The following is a 12,797-nucleotide window of genomic DNA, read 5'->3' as shown; positions in this document are numbered from 1 at the left end:
ATTGCACACGGGGGGGGGGGGGGGGGGAACTTACTATGTAATGAGTGGTAAGGATGAGCCGCTTTGTAATCTTTGAAAAGGATGAGAGACTCAGATTAAATATATCAATAGGTTGATATTTATATCACTTGCTTGATTCAGTATATCATATGATCAGAGTATCTGAAACTAATCAGATATATATGTCAGTATTTAATTTTGATGCGGTAAAACCACAGTCATAAATGCATCAGCTATTTGTCAACCCAATTAATCTATTTATTCAAATGTGTTTTTTCCTCTGAAGCTAGCTATAGAGGCTATAGATCCGACCAGTTTTACATTTGCACCGAATCAAGTTACACCAGTTCAAAGGTATGTATAGCTAAATACGTGACTTCCGGTCGGCATGGTCAAGCTTTTTCTGCTGCTACAAAAAGTCAAGAAAAGATAAGTTTTCTGTGTGTTTTTGTTAGTTAGTTGTCAAACAAGTCAAACATTTTCAGTATATATGTCATAAATAACTGTATATAAATGTAAATATGGACTAGTCAGCGAAGAAAAGTGAAAAATCTCCTCTGAAATTGTGCATTGACACTAGGCTCGTTGCCGCCATTTTGGATTTTTTTTTCCGGGAAATTTGAAATTGAATCTTGAATATATATATATATCCGTAATTGACATTGATTAATTAACTGTAATTCATGTCAGTGAATAAGATTATAAAGGAATATAAAAGGGTTTATAACCTATTTAAAAGGCAGGGCCTTTCACGAGATACCGTACTATTTACGGATAGCAAGGGGTTCAGTCTAGATAGAATAGTTCCAGACAGCATCAGTGATAAGTTTCACATAGTAGCAAAGAGTGGAGCTACAGCCTCCAATGAGGAACATCTAAAAACCCTTTTTGCAAAACTAGAAGAATTGAAAACTAAAGATCCAATCATTTTAATCTGGTTTGGAACTTGTGAAATAACAACAAAGGGGAAATACATATACTTAAGGAACTACCCCTATCAAAATATAGAGACAATACTCACAGGATACAGAGATTTAAGAGACAAAATATTGGCAAAATACAAATATGTCACTATAATCTTTCTGGATTGCCCTTACTACTCGATAACAATCTTTAACAAAAAAATCAGAGATAGAGAAGGGAAGAAAAACAAAGACAAAGTAGATCAAAATAACAACCAAACAAAATCAACAAACTTCTCCCTAGCAGTGAAAAAGTATAAGGGTACCAGAATTGTTACTAAAAAGGACAAAAACAAAAGGCACTATCCGGCACTGGTAATCGACAAGACAAAAGCCTATAGAACAGTAACGCAAGCAAGTAGCCTGGATAAAGAACTGTGCTATCAAGTAGATTACTACAATAGACAGCTAATATTACTAAATAAGAAGTATAGAGCACCTAGATTCTCACAGGATCAAATAATATCTAATAAACCCAAAAACAAAACCAGGGTGAGATATAGGAAAAATTATAAACTACTGTCAGACGGCATACATCCAAATAGAACGATAGCTAAACTTTGGGTTTACAAAATGGTGGAACTGTCCCTAGAAGTGTCTGAAACCTGTTAAAGAAGTATCAACAAAATAGGGAAGCCCTGTTTTTAGTTGCATAAGGTAACGGTTATTATACAGATATATATTAATAATACCAGACAGGGAAGCCTTGTCTAGGTACAGTTTATATAAGGGAGGTAATACAGAATAGGGAAGCTCTGTTCTGCAGATACCGTAGTGAAATATTGTCTCTATAGATAGGAAAATAGTTCCGTAGACAAGGAAGCCTTGTCTCCAGATTTAAAAGGTATAAGCATATTCTAACAGAGAGAAAATAGTAATAGGGAAGCCCTATTAACTAGAGGTAAGCATAGTTTTATTTAAGAAGGGAACAAAACAAAATAAAAAACAACAACTAAAAAGAAAACAAGGAAGCCTTGTTTTCTGAAAGAAGGAAAGGAATATATATAACAAGGAGAAAATTAAAAAAAAAACAAAGGAAGCCTTGTTTCTTTTATTTTTAATAAAGAGGTCAGTGCTATTAATCAACTCTAGGAGGATAAGGAATTCTTGTCCTATTAGGAAAGGGAGATAATTATTGAAGAAACAGGGAAGCCCTATTTCTATCATTCGAGAGTGCAGTCTATGTCAAACGGATGAGGAAGCCTTGTCCCGAAAAAAAAAATAAATAAAAAAATAAAAAAAATAAATAGAAAATAAAAATTAAACGCACGATAGGGAAGCCCTGTCAAAATTAGGGTAGTCTAGCTTCATTCGACAATCAAATACAGTCAAGGATAGGGTAGCCTTGTCCTTTAAATAAAAACAGTACAAAATAAAATATTTCATAAGAAATTGGTGTAAGGAAGCCTTATACAATCTTTAAACAGATAAAAAAATAAAAAATAAAAAATAGGGAAGCCCTATTTTATTTAGTTAAAAGTATGACAACTAGAAAAGGTAGTACAACAGGTCCCAAATCGTCACAAAAATTAAATCAAGACGAGGAGGAAGCATGGACATGCGCTAAATGTACCAACATCTTCAAAGAGCCAGAGGCTCAACTTATGGAATGCCAAAGGTGCAAAGAACATTTTTGCATATCCTGTCTAAAGAAAACAAAAGCGGAATACAGCATGTTATGCAAAACAGATGCAATGTGGTTTTGTGGAAAATGCAGGATAGTCATGGAACAACACGCAGTTACCGATATTGAGATAGAAAAAAGGTGCAAACAGATAATGGAGAGTTATGAGGAAAGAATTACATCACTCGAAAAAACAGTTGAAAATAAATGTGACGAGGACAAAGTCAAGCAGATTGTTTGTGAGGAAATTAAGAGCTGCAATGAAGAGATGGTAAAAAAGATTGTTAAAGAGGAAGTGAGCAAAATAGAGGCACCAATCACAGAAGAAGGTTGTGACGAGGATAAAGTGAAAGCCATAATAACAGAAGAAATAAGCAAGATACAAAAGCCAGATATTAAAGGAGACAGTGACTCCACTAACAGCGAGGTAGATAAAGCAGCGAAAAATATAACAAGGAAGGAGACTGTTACAAATGTCCTTGAAGAAATCAACGAGAGAAAGTCCAGAGAAAATAACTTGATCATCTTTGGGATTCCGGAAATAGACGAAGAGAACAAAGAAGAAAGAGAAAACACTGACAAAGAAAGACTAAATGAGCTATTTAAAGATTGCAAAATACAATTGGATAAGGAAAACTTGAAGACAATTAAAAGACTTGGGAAATTTAATAAAGAAAAACTAAATAGACCAATCCTAGTAAAATTACCAAGTGCAGAGCCTAAGATCACCTTATTCAGAAATATACACTACATAAAAACAAATCCAAAATACGCAAAAGTGGGAGTTAGTAACGACCTAACCCAAGCAGAAAGAGAGCAAGAGAAAAGATTATGGGACCAAGCAAAAAAACAAACTGAGGAAGAGATTTCGGGGGACTACCACTTCAGAGTAAGGGGCCCACCTTGGGCAAGGAAGGTTGTCAGACTAAAGAAGCTAGACTCCTAAAAGGAAAAAGAGGAAAAGAGGATGTAAATAATTTTAATGGTAAAAAGGTTTTTAAAAATGTAAAAACAGATAATTTTACAGTTTTACCCAAATTGAGCTGTATATACACAAATGCAGATCAGTTATTTAACAAGCTGCCTGAACTAATAGTACGAACAAGAGACGACAAACCAAAAATAATTGGTATCACAGAGGTTAAACCAAAAAATAATCGTTATAAACCAGGAATCTCAGAATATTCTTTAGCCGAGGTATCTGACTACAACATGTTTGGTAAAAACCTAGACGTCGACATAGGCAGAGGTCTTTTATTGTACATAGATAAACAACTGGACGCATCACAGGTCCATATGAATACAGAATTCCAAGAAAACTTATTTATTAAGATCAATTTAAATCAGTCAGACCAGCTATTATTAGGATTAATATACAGGTCACCATCAAATAGATCACAGGAGTACACTAAACAATTAAATTTACTCACTACTGAAGCGTGTAAAAAAGGCTACTCACATATCTTAATAATGGGAGATTATAATTATCCAGAAATAAACTGGGATAGTTGGAATTCACCAGGTGATAGTACAGAAAGTAACGAATACAGATTTTTAGAAAATCTACAAGAAAATTTCTTATTTCAACATGTTACAAGACCAACAAGATGGAGAGGCACCAATACACCACATACCCTGGACCTGATTTTAACCAATGAGGAGAATATGGTCTCAAATTTAGAATATCAAAGTCCACTAGGAAAAAGTGATCACTGTACCATGAAATTTGACTTCAATTGCTATACAAATATTAATAGCAAACCTAAATTAATTAAATTATTCAGTAAAGGAAACTACATAAAAATAAAAGAAGAATTAAATAAAATTAAATGGCCAGAATTATTACAGAAAGAAAATGATATAAATGAAAACTGGAAATCAGTTTTAAGTATAATTCAAGATATGGACAAAAAGTATATACCAACAAAAGAAAGGAAACAAATCGGTAGAGGGAAAAATAATTTCCCAATGGATAAGAACACCATAGATAAAATAAAAAGGAAAAACATCCTGTCAAAAAAGATTACCAATAATAACGACCCAGAAGTGAGGAAGGAATACAATAAGATAAGGAATCAAGTAAAAAGTAGGGTAAATAAGTTGAAGAGGGAATATGAGAAAAATCTATCACAAAAAGCTAAAGAAAACCCTAAAGCTATCTGGAGCTATATCAAGTCAAAAACAAAAACCAAAGAAGGAATTGGGGACTTACATTTGGATACAGAAGACACAAAATCAGATAAAACAGAAGATAACAGCAAAAAGGCCAAATTACTAGTAGAATACTTTTCCAGTGTCTTCACAAAGGAACCTGATGGCGAGGTACCATCACCAACGCCTGTATTAGTAATTAATGATATGCCATATCAAAAAATTAAGGAAGAAGTAGTGCTGAAGCATTTAAATGCATTTAAAATAGACAAATCTCCAGGGATAGATAAACTACACCCCAGACTGTTAAAAGAGATCGCTGAATCATTGGCAAAACCTCTATGTATCATTTATAATCAATCACTTGAAAGTAAGACCGTACCTAACGATTGGAAGAATGCTATGATAAGTGCAATATTTAAAAAGGGTAACAAGTCACTAGCCAAAAACTATAGACCAGTCAGTTTGACTTCAGTAGTATGTAAAATAATGGAGAAAATATTACGTGAATTTATAATAGAGCATATGAAAAAGAACAACCTATTCTCTAAAAAGCAATATGGATTTATTGCAGGAAGGTCAACTGGTCTCCAATTATTAGAAGTGATTGATAAATGGACAGAGGCACTAGATCAAGGATTAGACATAGACTGCATTTATACAGACTTTATGAAGGCCTTTGATAAGGTACCACATAAAAGATTAATAGCCAAAATCAAAAATCTAGGTGTTCATGAAGATATAGTAGGGTGGATAACGAGCTTTTTAGAAGACAGGAAACAAAAGGTCGTAGTGAATGGTGAAGAGTCAGACTGGGCTAACGTTACATCTGGGATACCCCAAGGATCAGTATTAGGACCACTCCTATTTGTTTTATATATAAATGATCTCCCAGACCAAGTAGATTCTGATGCATACCTATTTGCAGATGACACTAAGATCTTCAGAATAATTAAAACACAAAATGACAGACAAATTTTACAAGAAGATCTTAATAAGATGGAATCCTGGAGTGACAAATGGCTGCTAAAATTTCACCCAGAAAAATGCAAATATATGAAAATAAGTAAGAAATCTAATAGCACTGACCATCCACCAATCTATAGCCTACTAAATCATCCTATAGCACAAGTTAAAGAGGAAAAAGATATTGGAGTTCTCATTGATGCAGAGCTCACATTCGAAAACCACATTAGTGAAAAAGTGAACAAAGCAAACTCCATATTCGCAGTTCTTAGAAGAACATTTAAATACCTGGGAATAGAAACATTCATGCCACTTTACAAAACCATGGTTAGAACACACCTAGACTATGCCAGCTCAGTATGGTCCCCATACAAAAAGAAAGATATAGACAAAATAGAAGGTGTCCAAAGAAGGGTAACAAAACAACTACCAGGGCTAAAAGACATGAGCTACCCAGAGAGACTAAAAAAACTAGGCTTACCTACATTATCCTATAGGAGAATAAGAGGAGACATGATCGAAACCTTTAAAACAATGAACGGATACTACGACAAAGAAGTTAGCTCATTTTTAAGAAAGGCAGACGATTCTCAACAAAGATGTAGTAGTAGGACCAACAGTAATAAAGTAGTGCATCAAAGATTCCAATCTAATATCCGTAAACACTCTTTCTCTGTTAGAATTGCTAAAACCTGGAACAAACTACCAGATAAAATAACAAAGTCACCATCGATAAATGCATTCAAAAATCGACTAGACAAATATTGGTCAGACGAAGAATTATACTATAATGACTATAGAGCAGAAATATCCGGAAGTCACGGTCAAAATAGTATAAGAAACACATTAAATTACGAGTCTGGTGAAGAGGAACCTTGAGGGATCCTGTACTGGAAATCAACTATAAGTAACTATAAGTAAGTATACACGAAACATGATAACATATAACAAGAAATTCCATAGTGGAAAAGTCCTTTAAGAGGGAATGACAATGTAACTTTTTATCAGTTTTCCATTTAAAATATAAATATAAATATAATGAAAGTGTATGACTAAACATATCTTATTGTCTTTTGAAATTGAAATTTCTTCATAATTAAAGATATTATAAAAGAAGCAAATACAAAACTTGAAAAGTATGAAGATTTTACGAATGTATTGGAAAAGCAAGGTGTGATTATTACGATTGCATTGCTTCTTAACATAAACATGATGATGAGAAGGACACAAAAAAGATCACTATACTAATATACCAGATGATGAAAAATACCCAAATATATCTATAGGTCTGTTTTTTGTTCACGATACATGACAAGGTATATGTATTTTTGATAAACAAAATAAATAAAAAGGGTGGGGTACTTGATATCTCAGTTGCTCACCACAAAATATTGAAGTGGCCCCCGGAGATTGCACAGATATTGGAACGTTAATATTTCACAACTCAGAGTATATATGTAGGACTCGGTGGTGCGACACTGGCCGGCTGAAGTGTGATGGTCACGCGAAAGTGCAATGGTATAATCCGAAATGCGATGGTCCATTCGCTGATATGCAAATACATGTTCTACATGACGCGTGATGGCTTGTCTAAAATCTACAGATGTGCAATTATTTAATTGTTAATATAAAAAAGAAGATGTGGTATGAATGCCAATGAAACAACTAATAGTTTATATATAGAATATTCATAATTCTGCATGTATGTCCTTTCCTTAATTACAGTTGCATACTTAATCAATCTCCGTTTTATATGGTTGATAACGAGCCCTCTAATTATTAATTTAAAAATCCGGAAAACTGCTTGAGCATTCTACATATATACAGTGACACAATGTATAGTCGACCTATACCTATAGCAATCAAATAACTCCGACTACCAGTGACGTTTAACACAATTGTATTATATATGTCTCGTCATCTGCATAGACATCGCACTTTAGCTTTACTACCAAAGCAATTCGGTATACATATCAACAAGATAGCACGTCACACTTCATTGGGATAAAAAAAAAAAACACATATTTAAGTCTCATTGTATCTCTTAAGGAGAGTTGTGTTATTAGTAATCATACCATATCTTCTTTATATATTAGGGTCTAAACATCGCAATTTAGCTGCGTAAAGGATCAAAGTTGGAAATACCATCGCGGTTCAGAGTCCTACATATATTCCAGCATGTATTTTGTTCAATATGTTTTAGCTGGATCATGAAAAGATTTAGATTTTAATAGAGTTTTTACTCTGTACCTTTAAACAGTTAAAGGAAAATCCAGTATAGAGGGTGGACATTGTCAAGAAGATAAGTTAACCAAATGGAGTTACCCTCAAAAAGGGTACTTTTAATGCAATGTTTCGTATACAAACACCATGTGTTATTTTGAATAGTAATGTTGGTGTTGTTTCTGTTATGCACGATAACAACTTTGTATCCGCAACTGCTGCCTTCCCGAATTAAATAGATTGTGATTTTTTTAACAATTTCTTCTCGCCTGCTACCCTTTTGCATTTTTATCCCTAAGAATCAGTTGAATTGATTTGAGAATAAAAACTAGTATATATTTGTTTAGGGGCCAGCTGATGAACGCCTCCGGGTGCGGGAATTTCTCGCTACATTTAAGACCTGTTGGTGACCTTCTAGTGTTGTTTTTTTTCTATGGCCGGGTTGTTGTCTCTTTGACACATTTCCCATTTCCATTCTCAATTTCATTTGTGTTGAAATGAACAACGTCGCTGTGAAAGATAACAGGGGTTGGAACACCCATTTTCTTGCCGATCAATGCTTTTGAATAGGAAATTTGGTTGTACACTCTCCCCCTTTTTTATCTTGGGTTGGAATCTCCTTTTGGAAATGGCTGGATCGACCCCTGCGTCCTCAGTGCACTCTATTTTACAATTCCATGAAAATAGTACCAGTCTCAGAGCAGGGATTAAAGCTCATGTTTCGAGCATACGAGCACCCCCCTCCCCCCATTGTTCATGAGGGATAATTATCGACACAGCGAAAAAAAAAACGTCCATACTTAATGATTCCCAAGACCTCTATTATGATAATTGCATAAAAGAAAAAACAACTTAAAACTCGTTTGTTATTTTTTGTTTGTTGCTGGTGAAAACATAGATAGCTAAGATTTAACTATTTGAGTACACATATTCTTACATTTCAACTGAGTCTGGCAAACAGTCTAAAATATATATATTTTTTGCGGGTTTTTTTCTCTCGAAAAGTTGCGATTTTTTGACTATTGAAACCAAAAACGTAGACAAAAGTGTTTGTCCTATTTAGGAAAAATAAAAGATTTCAAAATTGTACCGAACGTCAAGTGAAATTTCATTGAAAATGAATAGCTCAAAAACACCCGTCCGCTGTATTTCCTCATTTTCTTTAAAACAAAATCAAAGAGAGAAAGTATGTCTAGCATACACATTTTTTTCTTCATTTTTTTACGTAAAAAAGGCCGTTATTTTTCTCGTTTGAATTGTTTAACACTGTAATTTCGGTGCCTTTTATAGCTGACTATGCGGTATGGGCTTTGTGTAATTGATTATTGTTGAAGGCCGTATGGTGAGCTGTGGTTGTTAATTTCTGTGTCATTTTGGTCTTTTGTGGAGAGTTGTCTCATTGGCAATTATACCATATCTTCTATTTTATAAAATGTTCCATGGTTGATTGTATCTCCTTACACAAAGTCTTTCTGACCTCTTTCAGCAATTGTCTTAATTTAGCTTCTGCAACGATAATTGCGATATTTTATTTGTCTAACTTTTATGTTAAATTTGTTTTTAAAATAATGTTAGTTCATTCGATCATACTTCTTATAATTACAGCATTTTCAACCTGGAGAATATCGTATACAACAATAAATGTTACCACATTGCTGCAAATATATCAGAAAAAAATCGTTGTTTAACTTCAGAAAAACATCACTATCGTTATATTGTTTTGGACCGACGATTCGTAATTACAATTTGAGAAAGCCCAATATTTGAATACTACCTGTAAGTGTAATTTCGACCTTCAGTAAACAGCATGAATCCAACAAAAATAAATGCAAGGTAAAATCGCGTATTTAAGAAGGGTGAGTATAGTTCCTACTTAGCTAATGGCACCCGTTGTGGTGAAGAAATGCGATATAAATGATCGCTCACACATTAGGTGCGTAATATTAAATGACATTCATGTTACGTGATTGTCTATTCTGAAAGAATGATCTTAAAGAATTCATAGAATTCCTAACCGTTACCATCTTGAGGCGAGCCACTGAGGCGAGCTTAGGAAACAAAACATATTTGCTCGAATGTAGTTTCTGTCGACAATTCACAGACGTGGCAAACACAGGATAGGTTAAGAAGGTAAAGGTTATCACTGCATAGAAAACGGTGCATCACTTGTTCACATCGCAACATCTATCCGGTAAAAACACATACCAATCAATTTCTTGCGGGTAAATTTAAAAAAAGGGTGAAACTAGAATAAACATAATTTTATTTAAAGACAGTATTAAACAATCAACCAGTCTAATAAGTAGAACCAGTAGTAAGTCATATGATAGCCTTCCCTAGAATCCCCAACAACACATCCGGGCAATAATGATGGCAGCTGCTCCGTCATCTTAGTAGGAACCAGATATGTTCCATTCCATGGTATATCGCATGCTGGAGGAGATGCATCTACTATGACGGAGGAATGAAATGTGATATGCACGGACTGAAAAGAATAGTATATGTAGAAAAGTGACAGATTCATTTAAGATGACAGCTATCATGTCCAAACATATTAATAGGTTTAAGGAAATTTTTTGGGCATAGAAGTAGTACCAATATGACTTAATTACTATTCATACGTAATAACTTCTTTTTAGCACAGTTAATAATAAATATTGACGTTATTACACCTTTATGTTTAAACGGCTATTGTGGTCCATTTTTCATATTCAGTACTAACATACTAGTAGTTAACTTTCGAGGCAACCCAAAATGGTGACTTACGAGCATATAATCTATCCGTATTGACTTTGAAGCCCATAATGTATTTTAAAAAAACATTTTTAAGTAGAATGAAGAATTTTTTTTAATAAACTCCGAGGAAAATTCTAAACGGCATATCCCTAATGAAATGACAAAATCAAAAGCACACACACATCAAACGAATGGGTAGCAACTGTCATATTCCTGACCTGATACAGGCATTTTCTTGTGTAAAAGAATGGTGGATCAGACCTGTAGATTTCCTATTTCCAGCAACACGGCTTATAAAATATATAGACCCTTGAAAGAATCAAACTTCGGCCTTTTAAAGTGTTATGATCTAGTCAAAATTTAGGACACATTTCAACAAAAGTTTTCCTTGGAACATTATTACTTCTTATTGAATAAATTTTACCATTAGGCTATAGCCATCCGTGGCCGGTTGAACGCTGAATTCAAGTGGCCCATGATCACAATTACCAACTGGAATAGATTGTGATTTCTTCCCTGGAACAAGAGTCGGTGTCTTAACAGTATGTATGCAGTCGCTGTAAAATAATTTTAATTAATAGTGTCATTTACCAGAAGTGTATGCAAGTATGGAAGGTTTAAATGCATATGTATCTTAGAAAAGAGAAAATGTAACTTATTTCATTGATTAAAATTGTGTTAATTTTTCAATGAAAATAAGAAAAGAGAAAGCGTATTTTATTCCATTGATTAAAATTGTTTTAATTATCAGTCATCAATGAGTAAAAGACATTAATATGTATTATGAGAAGTTATGTTGTCTGGGTTCTTTTAAAAAGCACTACTCAACAGCTAGAAGTATATGAACAGAAGAAATATAATTGGTCGGGATCAATGACTTTTACTGATTGATTTTTGCTTGCTTAACGTCCATATCAAAATATCTCCCGAATAAAATTGAAAATGGAAATGGGGAATGTGTCAAAGAGACAACAACCTGACCAAATAAAAAAAACAACAGCAATATTCAGGAAGAAACTACGAAAGTTGATGACACATTGTCCACGCATTATTGAGGACCATATTGTATTCTATTGATTGAAATAAAAGTCAAATTTTAACTTACCCCCAAGTGTCGTTTACTGTGAGAAGGAATGTCACGCTATTGACCTTTTGTATTAATTTTTCAGCATCATTTCTGCTGTCATTTGGCGATGACGATGATGACTGAAGAGTCCCACACACAAATATATGCAGTAAGAGATAAGGAAGGAAATTCATTGCATTCAGTAATCACACATACGACCTTTGACAACACTTCAATGAAAAGGCAGATAAGATAAGTATGGTATGGCATGATTTACCTGTCTTATATAAAAGGTATCAACAGTTTAATAACCTGTAGGATAGAGATCCGAACTACCAACAAGAAAAGTTTCCGAATACTGAGGGGTTTTAAGTCTATTTTTGATTGTGCCTAAAAAAAGGCTACAGAAGAATATTTTGGCACTGAACTAACGGAAATATTATGACGTTAGATACTAGCTTTTTCAATTTTCTCGGACAGTTTGTTTTCATTGAACATTATAGAAGAAAAAAAACGTAGAAAAATAAGTTTCAAAAATGGAAAAAAAAAATGTTTTTCCTCTCTCACACAAACGAGAAATTGTTGGTACCTAAAATAAATTTGAAATATAAAGGACAAGAAAGAAAACTCAAAAGCAGGCATGATGCACTTGTCAAGAAATGTCAGTATCTAAAGAGCTCCATGGAGACAAACCGCATAAAACACACCGTGATTTAACACAAGTACAAAGTTGAAGAGCATTGACTACTGACCCCAAAACGGAAAATCCAATGAAGTGGGACTTCAAACTACACGTACATACTCTGGATCATGAAACATTGACTAAGTACCTGGACCGCAAAGGATTGGGGAGAATACTTAAACAACATCAAAGGAAAAGCTAACCGAAACCATGGTTTCTTACATCGAAACCTTCATATCAGCTAAAAATCTATCAAAGAACATGCCTATAAAACATTTAGTAATTAACACAAATTGAACATCCCACGACAGTATGGGACACGTACCAGCAAAACATCAAAGATAACATTTAGAACGTACAAAGACAGGCTGTACAATATTTAACCAG

General features: G+C 33.9%; 1 protein-coding gene across 1 annotated transcript; it reads right to left on the bottom strand.

Annotated features, from left to right (window-relative positions):
• Positions 1-10,204: 10,204 nt before the first annotated feature.
• On the bottom strand, positions 10,205-11,969 carry LOC134713701 (uncharacterized). Its single transcript, XM_063574993.1, has 3 exons — positions 11,768-11,969; positions 11,087-11,219; positions 10,205-10,411 (listed from the first exon to the last, which is right to left on the bottom strand). Exons 1-3 carry the CDS (start codon positions 11,920-11,922, stop codon positions 10,205-10,207), a joined length of 495 nt encoding a protein of 164 aa, XP_063431063.1. The 5' UTR covers positions 11,923-11,969.
• Between the last annotated feature and the right edge of the window lie 828 nt (positions 11,970-12,797).

The sequence above is a fragment of the Mytilus trossulus genome, chromosome 4 (genome assembly GCF_036588685.1).
Source record: "Mytilus trossulus isolate FHL-02 chromosome 4, PNRI_Mtr1.1.1.hap1, whole genome shotgun sequence".
Lineage (NCBI taxonomy): Eukaryota > Metazoa > Mollusca > Bivalvia > Mytilida > Mytilidae > Mytilus > Mytilus trossulus.
This window is presented reverse-complemented; position numbering and strand designations above follow the sequence as displayed.

What these genes read in the sequence shown, in the direction of transcription:
- LOC134713701 (XM_063574993.1), bottom strand. Translation starts at nt 11,922, where the DNA reads ATGAATTTCCTTCCTTATCTCTTACTGCATATATTTGTGTGTGGGACT. An exon ending in ACAGTAAACGACACTTGGGG is followed by an intron (nt 11,220 to 11,767) that starts GTAAGTTAAAAT and finishes ATTATTTTACAG; the next exon opens with CGACTGCATACATACTGTTA. An exon ending in CGGATGGCTATAGCCTAATG is followed by an intron (nt 10,412 to 11,086) that starts GTAAAATTTATT and finishes TATTCTTTTCAG; the next exon opens with TCCGTGCATATCACATTTCA.